We start from the raw sequence: 12,137 nt of genomic DNA, 5'->3' as shown, positions 1-12,137 counted from the left end.
CTCAGTGCTACAACAAGCACTGCAGCAGTAATGAATGAGTAGGAAAGTGTATCTATAGGCTTGCGTTGTTGTTATTATTAGCGGCTTGGGTCTTCTTTAATATCGAGGAATATTTCACTTTCTCTATTCATAGGAGTAACAACAGGAATTTGTGCATGAGGTAGAAATAATGCGGTGCAACTGGAGTTTCGTCATCAGCTGGAAGACGGTGTCCCTTTTTGGTCAGTGTCAGTGGAGGAAAGGGTGAGCGGAGTGATTTGAATGACCCGAACATCAATGCATTCATTGGCAGCGCAATTCAATCAAAGCCAATATGCTGTGATAATGTATTGGGCCTATAGCTTACTGCACAAACCTCATTGCTACAGTAGTGTTGTTAATTGGTTAATGTTGCTTAGGCTTACGTTTTTTAAAGTCGTGTTAAAAAAAAATCTGAGCGGTAGATCTCGGCTTGCATTTTGACTCAAAGCGATCTTGACTCAGAAAAGGTTGGTGACCACTGTTCTACAGTTTTCCCTGTTAACACTATCAACGTTTCCCTTTACTGTGGCAATTGTGATTGAATCAACGCAATTTTAGCCACATTCAATGTAACAAAATGAACTATGCAAGAAATTTTGTTGTAGGCATAATGCATCGGAGTAGGATTCTATTGCATTGACACGCACTATGCAGCCCGTACTCTACACAGACCGGTGTGGCATAAACAATCAGAGCTGCAGTAGGCCTATATGCAAATAGACCATTGCCATATATGGATCTGTGCCATTTACTTTGAACTGGTGTGCTTACAGCATGAGCGGTCGTGAGAAGATGCACTTGTTTTGAGGTCAAAGCGAGAGCTGCATTTAGCCACGTGTGCACATTTTGTTCAGATCCTTTGCTAGTTAGTGAGTTATTAGCCCAGTTATAGATCATTTGTAGTCAGCAATAGGGGAGTGATTGCTTCCTACAAGAGTACAAAACATGTACATTTCTAGACATCTTTGAAAAGCAAGTCAGGCAAATGTTTGTCTTAAAGGGGCAGTGTTGTATTTTGAGACAGACTTGAATAAGCTAAGTAACCAATAGGCAGAGGGTAACATAAGTTGTCTGATTCTCTGTAGTAATGGCATGGGAATAATAATGCATTATATTTTGTAAAGTGGATTCTTGCATCGAACAACACAACAACATTTTCAGTCACCTCCTTGTCTGAAGGACAAGTGGATAAACAGGTTAATATCAAGCCCTGCATGTTTCTCATGGAATGTAGGCCTACATTGAACACCACACATTGGCTGCTATTGTAAGGCTGAATAATAGAACAGCTACAGTTGAAGTCGGAAGTTTACATATACCTTAGCCAAATACATTTAAACTCAGTTTTTCACAGTTCCTGACATTTAATCCTAGTAAACATTCCCTGTCTTAGGTCAGTTAGGATCACTACTTTATTTTAAGAATGTGAAATGTCAGAATAATAGTAGAGAGAATGATTTACTTCAGCTTTTATTTCTTTCATCACATTCCCAGTGGGTCAGAAGTTTACATACACTCAATTAGTATTTGGTAGCATTGCCTTTAAATTGTTTAACTTGGGTCAAATGTTTTGGGTAGCCTTCCACAAGCTTCCCACAATAAATTGGGTGAATTTTGGCCCATTTCTCCTGACAGAGCTGGTGTAACTGAGTCAGGTTTGTAGGCCTCCTTGCTCGCACACACTTTTTCAGTTCTGCCTACACATTTTCTATAGGATTGAGGTCAGGGCTTTGTGATGGCCACTCCAATACCTTGACTTTGTTGTCCTTAAGCCATTTTGCCACAACTTTGGAAGTATGCTTGGAGTCATTGTCCATTTGAAAGACCCATTTGCGACCAAGCTTTAACTTCCTGACTGATGTCTTGAGATGTTGCTTCAATATATCCACATAATTTTCCTTCCTCATGATGCCATCTATTTTGTGAAGTGCACCAGTCCCTCCTGCAGCAAAGCACCCCCACAGCATGATGCTGCCACCCCCGTGCTTCACGGTTGGGATGGTGTTCTTCGGCTTGCAGCAACCCCCTTTTTCCTCCAAACATAACAATGATTATTATGGCCAAACAGTTATATTTTTGTTTCATCAGACCAGAGGACATTTCTACAAAAAGTACGATCTTTGTCCCCATGTGCAGTTGCAAACCGTAGTCTGGCTTTTTTATGGCGGTTTTGGAGCAGTGGCTTCTCCTTGCTGAGCGACCTTTCAGGTTATGTCGATATAGGACTTGTTTTACTGTGGATATAGATACTTTTGTACCTGTTTCCTCCAGCATCTTCACAAGGTCTTTTGCTGTTGTTCTGGGATTTATTTGCACTTTTCGCACAAAAATACGTTCATCTCTGGGAGACAGAACGCGTCTCCTTCCTGAGCGGTATGACGGCTGTGTGGTCCCATGGTGTTTATACTTGCCTACTATTGTTTGTACAGATGAACGTGGTACCTTCAGGCGTTTGGAAATTGCTCCCAAGGATGAACTTGTGGAGGTATACCATTTCTTTCTGAGGTCTTGATTTCTTTTCATTTTTCCATGATGTCAAGCAAAGAGGCACTGAGTTTGAAGGTAGGCCTTGAAATACATCCACAGGTACACCTCCAATTGACTCAAATTATGTCAATTAGCCTATCAGAAGCTTCTAAAGCCATGACATCATTTTCTGGAATTTTCCAAGCTGTTTAAAGGGACAGTCAACTTTGTGTATGTAAACTTCTGACCCACTGGAATTGTGATACAGTGAATTATAAGTGAAATAATCTGTCTGTAAACATTTGATGGAAAAATTACTTGTGTCATGCACAAAGTAGATGTCCTAACCGACTTGCCAAAACTATAGTTTGTTAACAAGAAATTTGTGGAGTGGTTGAAAAACGAGTTTGAATGACACCAACCTAAGTGTATGTAAACTTCCGACTTCAACTGTATTTCCATGTTAAAATGTTATGGGATGCATTTTCTCCATTGTTTTTGATGGTAGGCCACTCTGGTAGGCCTACATTATGATCAAATAGCCACAGTAGCCTACATGGCCACTGTTAAAACTTTAACTTAAAGCAGGTACAGCCTCAGTGTTTCTCAGTACATTTTCACAACATTCAAGTTTGCGCTCAGCAGACCTTTTGAGGGAACATTGGTCCATCTACCTTTGTATATATAGTGTATTAAGTGGGTAAAACAGTATGTAAACATTATTAAAGTAACCAGTGTTCAATGACTAGCAAGCACGGTTACATGCACACAAGAATGCGATTATTGTGGATAGCCAGGTTAATACAATAGCTTGTTTAAACCGTTTTCATGTCTTGTAAGAAGAACGATTTCCCTAATAATCCTGTTTACATTTTAAATACTGATGGGACTTTTGACACACAAAGAAAATCAGCTATCAAAATAAACGTTATACCACGGTGACCATGTTATTTTTTAGAGTTCGGACATATAAAGTTTGTAAGATGCATACTTCCAGTTTTTCCAAACTCACTTCCCTCGTGCATAAGCGGGAGGCTTGCGCTACCCGGTGCTGGCACATGCACAGATCAAATATACCGCTGGAATTGCTGATTAAGCTGTTTACATGTCTTAATAACTTGATAAATTGCTCAGAAAACCATGTGTTTTAATCGGCGTATGCTTACTTCGATTATGACCTCACGCCGATTAAGATAAATAGAGTAAGGTGTTTAGATAACAAATGCCATACTCGGCCTTCCGCAATAATCAGTTTAATATCGAATTATTAGTGTGCATGTAAACATACTCAGTGACTAAGGCTAGTGGTGACTGTTTAACAGTCTGATGGCCTGGAGATAGAAGCTGTTTCTCAGTCTCTCGGTCCCAGCTTTGACGCACCTGTACTGTCTCCGCCTTCTTGAGGGTAGCGGGGTGAACAAGCCATGGCTTGGGTGGCTGAGGTCCTTGATGAGGACCTCCCAAGACAAATACATGTGAAAGCCTTTGAAGAGAACCAAAGTGCTAGTACAAGCAATTTTCTACACAGGAGTCATTGGGCTTCCTGCTACAGTTTATGTTTTGAGTGCAAAATGTTTTGTCTTTACCATAGTTTCTCTATCTTAGTCATAGACATGCTGCTATTAGATAGGCCAGGGATGAACAACTCAGACACCTTCCACAGTCCTGCTAGTTTTGGTTTCAACCTGTCCCTTGCTATCCCTACAAATGTAGGATCTTAATTTGATCACCCTGTTGTTGCAGGAAATGTCCTGCAAACGTATAGTGTATTCAAGGTTTAACAAGGCTTCTAAAGTTTGTAATTTCCACTTTTAAAAAAAATTCATTAATAATAATCCACACAATAACTCACATTTCCTGTTGCTGCAGGATTATTTTCCTGATGTGAGAAACTTGTCAAATTAAGATCCTACACCTGTATAATGCCAGATACTCTTAGACAATAGGTAGACTGACTCTCTACTGGTGTTACATTCTGTGAGCTGAGATAATATTTATCCTGCTTGACTACAGGAATGTAGACCTGGCAGACAAGATGGCTGCCACACCACCACCCTCCCTCCTCTCCCAGAGCCAGACCTGACACCTCTGTTTTCTTATTAACAATGAAGAGATGTAAACTGTACGAGATGTAAAGATGTAGAGAGAGAGAGAGAGAGAGAGAGAGAGAGAGAGAGAGAGAGAGAGAGAGAGAGAGAGAGAGAGAGAGAGAGAGAGAGAGAGAGAGAAATAGAACGAGAGTAAGTGAGAGAGAGGAGGTTCGGGGAAAAAATCCCACCATAAGCAAAGGAAGGAAGAGAGATGGATGGATGCCAAGGTACAGGTAGGAGGGGTTGAAAGTCCCCTCACTCACTCGTTTACTGTAAAGAACGAAGGTGGGAATCCTTCATGTAAAGTAGAAAACTGCCCTCTGTTTAAATAGAGCAGCCTCTGTCACATAGTTGGCAGAAGGACAAGTATTTACACACACACACACACCATAAAAGGTCACACTCTTACAGTAACTGCGGAAAGAGAGCAGATACATCCTCTATCTATCCACTCCCTCCACCCCCTTTCCCCTCTCCTCTCTCTACCTCCTCCTGTCCTAATCTTGCAGTGGAAGGAGTGTCTGGAAGGTCAAGGTGGGTGTTACAGGGTGTGTGTGTTTGTGTGTGTGTGTGTGTGTGTGTGTGTGTGTGTGTGTGTGTGTGTGTGTGATAAGAAGCATAGCATAAATCAGAGGTTTGAAATATGCCAGCTGCTTTACCTATAGTATTCACTGTACTGTTTTTGCGGACTTTACTGTAGTATTTACTGTAGTATACTGTAGTATTTACAGTTAACTGTAGCATAAATACTGTAGTAAAAGAAACCTGCAGTATATACTATAGTAATTAATGTAGTGTTTTTGCAGATTGCAGTATACTTTAGTATTTTCTGTAGTGTTTTTTTGGACTGTCATATACTGTAGTATTTACTGTAGTGTTTTTGCAGACTGTAGTATAGTGCAGTATTTTCTGTACTATTTACTACAGTGTTTTTGTTTTATTACCTTTGAAAAAGAAGAAGGCCTTCTCATTCAGGACACCTACTGGAGAAATTCTAAAAGAGCAAATTTTCCATAACCTGTAGGTAAGTAGAAGTGTGGTCTGACCAGACAGTTCAGAACTTCTGCTTTTTTCAATAAACTGTAGGGAACACAATATATGCTCTATACTTGGCATGTAGGTTTCTCACTTATGGGTGGCACAAATTGCGATATGGGGGAGGGGAATGGGCAGGTTATATGCAAATTAAATACTGTTGTATTTACTATAGTTAAAAAGGTGTAGTGTTTTTGCGGACATTACTGTAGCATTTACTATATTATTCTACAGTATACTACAACATTCTATAGTAAGTACTACATATGATCGAGGGATACTACAGTGTGTAGTATAGTAGTATACTACAGTTTCTATAGTAAGTACTGTAGTATCTACAACAGGGACTGAAAAGGCAACAGGCTTATACACGAACAACACGTGTGTGTGTGTGTGTGTGTGTGTGTGTGTGTGTGTATGTGGGGGGGTGGGGGGGTGTATGTCAGTATGTGTAATAAATTGTCCAAGAATGGATTGCTTCACTCTTTGCCTGACCCATTTTTGTATGTTTAATAGAAACCATATAATAATAATATGCCATTTAGCAGACGCTTTTATCCAAAGCGACTTATAGTCATGTGTGCATACATTTTTACGTATGGGTGGTGCCGGGGATCGAACCCACTACCCTGGCTTTACAAACGCCATGCTCTACCAATTGAGCTACAGAGGACCACATATGCAGACACCCAATGTTGACAATCATTATGCACTGTATATTGTGTTTATTGCACAAAGACACATACACACCACACACACACACACACACACACACACAAAGACAGACACACACACAGCTGCAGCAACAGCGGGGGATCGTGCATAATGGTAAATTGATAGCTGGGCCATCTGAATCAGACACACCCATCCTGTTAGTCATCATAATAATCAAACATTAATAAGACCATTAAATCGAATTACTGCCAGCAGAAATATTGATTGGCTTTTACAAATAGATAGAGCATGATGATTAAGTGTGTGTGTGTGTGTGTGTGTGTGGGGGGGGGGGGGTAGGGTAGAAGAGAGTCCCCCCTCCCATTCTGATTGAGTGTTCCAATGTTCCAGCTTCCCTGTGAAGTTCTTCTCGGACTCCTGGGGAATTCTGGCAGGGACACACTCCCTCAGTCCTTTTATCCCCCAGCCGACCCACATGGTGTGCGTGTGTATGTGTGTCCGTGTGTGTGTGTGTGTTCGTGTGTGTGTGCGGACGGAGCAGGCATCCAGATTCACAGAGTTACTATCGTTTTCTGACCCGGTCGCTCAGCAAACACTATCAAACGCCAATTAAACACACATTTTCACAAACACACACACACACACACACACACACACACACAAACACACACACACACACACACACACAAAAAAACACACACACAAACACACACACATACCGCTGGAAGTTTTAGGAGAGAGTTTTATAGTTTTCGCGGCTCCCTCCTCTCCTCTCCCCATCCACCCATCCCTCCCTCTCCCTCCTCTCCTCTCCCCATCCACCCATCACTCCCTCTCCCTCCTCTCCTCTCCCCATCCACCCATCCCTCCCTCTCCCTCCTCTCCTCTCCCCATCCACCCATCACTCCCTCCTCCTCCTCTCCTCTCCCCATCCACCCATCCCTCCCTCTCCCTCCTCTCCTCTCCCCATCCACCCATCCCTCCCTCCCTCTCCCTCCTCTCCTCTCCCCATCCACCCATCCCTCCCTCTCCCTCTTCTCTGCTCCCTCGTTATTCCCTTTCTTTGTCTGGGTTCTTCTGACATGGATTCCTACTCTCTAGACAAGGCTGGGAAAGTTTGGAGAGACAAAACATTGATTTGAGTGTGTGGAAGAGTGTGTGAGTTTGTCCGTATGTGTGCCTGTGTGAAAGGTTTTGTGTGACAAAACATTGATCTACACTCCTCCAATCCTACAACCACATTGACTATTATATCCAATATCATCCCATGAAGCTCTTTCTCTGCCCTTAAGGAGCTGACACTTTGTGCTGGTCTTCTGCAGTTAGATACTGTATGAGTGAGGGGGATAGAGAAAGAACATTGTGAAATAAAAGGGGGAGGTTATTGAGCCAGACATTCCAGTCGGTGAAGTCTTGCTCAGAACCATACCTCCAAGTTCTCCCTGTAAGTATTCTATTTTATTGTGACCACATTTGTTGAATTTATTAATTTTTTTTCAATGGGGGGTTACAGGTACAATATTCAAAATTATTGGTACAGTATTCAAACAAGAAAACTAAAAAGTAGTGGGCCTCCGCCCCCAACCTCTCATCCCATTTCCCCAACCCTACCCAGCCAACATGTCTCCATCCAACCACCCGCCTCCATGTTTTCCACAACTTCCCTCCTCCCCTAGCAACCCTGTAAGTATTCTAAGAAACTACCAGATATCCCACTCCTTGCTTTCCCCATCTAACTCTCTTTTCCAAGTGGGTTGTGTGGCAGTCTCTCTATTCCCCCAAGACAGAGGGCTCGGACCCCAATGCTCTTTAACACTTTGAGGAAGCGGGCGCGATACAGCTACAAAAGTACATTCCCCCCAACACAACTATTCCAATGCTGCTAAAGGCCACTGCTCTTCTGAAAACAATTCTACTTCAATAACAGATGCTGTTGAGTATGGACTGTTTAGTTCACTTTTGAAATATGACAATGCCTAACAAACTTAGATTTTTCAGTGAATTGTAACTTTAAGGGGGACTCTTAAGGGCAGCCAGGTCACTCAAGATCCAAGGCGATATTCAACGTTCGTCTAGGTCCCCAGAACGTCGGGAGGTGCCTTAAAAACCGGCCTGTAGTAGGCTTGTTTACGGGGATGGCGGATGGGCGTAAGCCGTGAGCGCCGGCTCCGAGGGTCTTGTGTTCAATCCCAGTGCTAGGCGCTCGTTTTTTCTTTTCTTTTTTTAACCCTATCCCAAACCTTAACCCTTACCTTAACCATTCAGAATTAATGCCTAAACTTAACCATAATGTGTACTGTTGGGGGTACTCGAGGACTGGCTTAAGGGATGAAAGCACACTCCGGTGGATCTGGTGTGGTGTGCTTAGCATCTAACAGGTCTAGGGAGATCCAGAGTCTGTGTTTAAAGGGGATTTCTACAAGATAAAACACTCTCTGTGATCTATTATAGATGGATGTGGAGGGGAGAGAAGCTAAGAGCCCCATGTTTAAGCCCCAGACACACACACACACACACACACACACACACACACACACACACACACACACACACACACACACACACACACACACACAGAGAGACACACACACACACATAATGTATAAATGCCAAGATACAAACACACACACATGCACACGCAATCACCTCATCAAGAATGTGTTTCAACCTATCCACTAATACAAACCTGCTTTAACACCACATGCATATACTCACATCTGTATCTGTGTGAAATACAGTTACAAATGCTGTGTTTTTTGTGTGTGTGTGTGTACATGTGTGTGCGTGTGTGTGCATGTGTGTGTCGGCCGGGCGGGAGACCCGGTGGCGTGCTCCCTTCAGGCTTGAACACGAGGCATGTGAGAGAGCGAATGAGAGAGAGACGGAAGGAGAGAGAGAGAAAGACAGGGAGAGACAGAGAGAGAGAGAGAGAGAGAGAGGGAGAGGGAGAGAAAGAGAGAGCAATCTCTTTCAGATGTTTGGGGGCCTTCCTCACCCTTCACAGACACACACGCTCTCCTACACTTCACATGGTCACAATTACGCTCCTGTAAACAAGGCAGTACGGAGTTGCATGAAAGAATGGGAATTCCTCTCCAGCCTCAGGGAATGAAGTTGAGTAAAGGCTAGGAGCGGTTCAATGCACACAGCTACACCCAGTCTGAACCACTGCACTCACAGGGAATAGTCTTCAGATTGCAGTTTGGCTTCTCCAATCCCAACTATCCCCTGTCCTAGCAACACTTACACACTAAAACACACACATACACAATCCTCCATAAGATGTACAAACGAAAACACACACTCACTTGTTCGTGGTATTCGATCCCCATACTCAGCGTATTAATCAGAATGGCGATCATGATCCCTCTTCCAAAGTACTTGCTGTCCACTATCTTCCTAAAGGTATCACACACCAGCCTCCAGGCCCGGACCACTCTCCCTGCCATGGTACCCATCTTTCGCTGCTCCTTCCTTGGCTGACGGCTGTCCTGACGGTCCCTACGGTCCCTGTGGTGGAGGTCCTGGGTGAACTCGTAGACGCCCTCGCTGTCTGAGTCCCCGGGGTTCTCGTTTCCGTCCATGCCGTCTGACTCCGCTGCCAGGGCCTTGGCACAGTAGGGGCATGACTCAGGGTCAAAGGGGAACGAGGCGTCCAGGGTTCCGATGGCGCTCAGGTCACGGCTGAATAGCTGGGCTGGAGGGAGGGATGGAGATGACAATAGGAAGCCGGGATGAGGAGAAAAACAAGATATACTGTGGGTCCAGACATATCACATCAGTATCTTTGTTGATATTGTACATTTTCAAACATGTACCTCAGAAAAATAAATGTTCCCTTTTCCTCCCTATTTTCATTACAGTCACAGCATGACTTTAATTAAAACAAGTCAAAAACACCAGTCTCCCCACACCTCTTACTTCTATCCCTCTGACATGGTTTCTGTGTGTTTTATGGTGTACCTGGCGTGGGCGTGTGTGTGTCCAACAGACTCTGTGGTCCCCTCTCCAGGGTTAGTGGTGGTATATTGAGGTTGAGGTTTATATTACTGATGGTACTAGCTGTAACACTGCCACTTCTAGACTCCATTAGTGCCCTGGGCTGTAGGGTGGGGTAGTTCTTAGGTCTGGGGGCAGCGAAGGGCACTGAGTTCCTCTTCATAGCTCTGGACATGGGGATGGGTGCCAGGGAGAAGGGGCTAGGGGTAGGGGCAAGGGTAGTGGGGGTGGTGGGCTCCAGGTGGCAGTCTGTGTGGCACGTACTGCCCAGCGCGGGATTGGCCGGTGACGCCGGGGTCGCCAAGTTCAGGTCAGAGGTCGATGGAGGAAGACCCAGCATGAGACGTCCAGCGCCACCGTTGTTGCTATGTGAACCCGTCTCCACATCTGCCCCTCCTCCGACGACTCCCTCCACTCCCCTACCCCCTAGTCCCCCTCTCACACTCCCGTTCACTAGGTGATAGTGATGATGATGATGGTGATGTTGGTGAACCAAGTGATGAACGGACATAGACCCTTTTCTGGAGACCACAGAACCCTGTCTGGAAGCCTTCCTCCTCCTTCTCTGGCTCCCCCTCTCTCTCTCCAGGGCAGGGGGAGAGGCTGCGATGTTCATCCCAGCACGGCGCATCAAGGCCCGGCAGACATGGGCCACCTGCCTGCACCCCTTGCGGATGACATGGACCAGGAGTTTGAGCAGCTCGTCGTAGCAGGAGCCCGGCTCGGAGAAGGAGGCCAGGGTACTAGCATTGGACAGGAAACGGATGCGCTGTTCCTTCATCAGCTGGCTCTCCCTCTGCTTGGTCTCACTGAACTGGGTGGCGATGACGACCAGACACAGGTTGATCATGAAAAAAGAGCCAATCTGGATAGGGACAACCAGATACACACAGAGTTAAGATAGGGACAACCAGATACACACAGAGTTAAGATAGGGACAACCAGATACACACAGAGTTAAGATAGGGACAACCAGATACACACAGAGTTAGGATAGGGACAAACAGATACACACAGAGTTAAGATAGGGACAACCAGATACACACAGAGTTAGGATAGGGACAACCAGATACACATCTCTACTGTGAGTTTAACATACAAATAACAGACAGTCCCCCAGGTTAGCTAGCGGCTAGACTCCCAGCCTCTGAGAAGCAGCTCCCCCAGCTCTGTGAATGTGTGCTTGAGGAGATAATACTTCTGTACTGTATCACCAGGCTGTGTACTGCTGAAGGGCGTATCAGACTGAACAGATGTTGAGTGGTGTATTGAGACATGTTGCTTCTGGAAGCAGTCTTCTTTACATAAGGGCCTGGGAGGGCATTCAGGAGTCAGGAGTTTGCTAAGAGTTTGAATAAGTAGCTATGCCATGGCATTGAATTCTGCTACAGACACACACAAACACACACAAAAACTATAGATGAATTATAATAATTCACTCTCCCTCTCATTTGGTCACTTACGATAATGAGGAGGATGAAGTAGATGAAGTTGTAGAAGGAGTGAGAATCCATCACAAAGTACATGATGTCCACCCATCCCTCCAGCGTGATCACCTATCAGAGAGAGAAGGGAGAATGAGAAAGAGAAGAGACAGAGAGAGAGCAACAGAGACAGAGATATCACACAAACAAAGACCGCATGTCAAACATTTTGACTTCAAACCACTCCCCAGTGCACCATTCACATCACACCAACTACTGAAGACTACATCTTTCTCTCTCTCTGTTTGAGTTTCACCTCAATACAACAGAAAACAGCCACTGAGAGTGAGTTAACACTAGAACCGCTAAAGCAGTCATTTTGACTGCTAATGATCTTTTATTTTTGTATTACTCTGCCCCCCTTCGT

The 12,137-nt window shown here is 44.4% G+C and overlaps 1 protein-coding gene across 1 annotated transcript in view; it reads right to left on the bottom strand.

The window, feature by feature from the left end:
• Positions 1-12,137, bottom strand: part of cacna1g (calcium channel, voltage-dependent, T type, alpha 1G subunit) — a gene marked incomplete at both ends in the record, with an annotated part of 252,992 nt that overhangs the window by 96,752 nt on the left and 144,103 nt on the right. Inside the window, 3 exon segments of the mRNA XM_084141330.1 lie at positions 9,596-9,984; positions 10,251-11,151; positions 11,750-11,842. Of these exon segments, the coding sequence (XP_083997456.1) occupies positions 9,596-9,984; positions 10,251-11,151; positions 11,750-11,842 (1,383 nt within the window).

The sequence above is a fragment of the Coregonus lavaretus genome (genome assembly GCF_964263955.1).
Source record: "Coregonus lavaretus genome assembly, chromosome: 25".
NCBI lineage: Eukaryota > Metazoa > Chordata > Actinopteri > Salmoniformes > Salmonidae > Coregonus > Coregonus lavaretus.
This window is presented reverse-complemented; position numbering and strand designations above follow the sequence as displayed.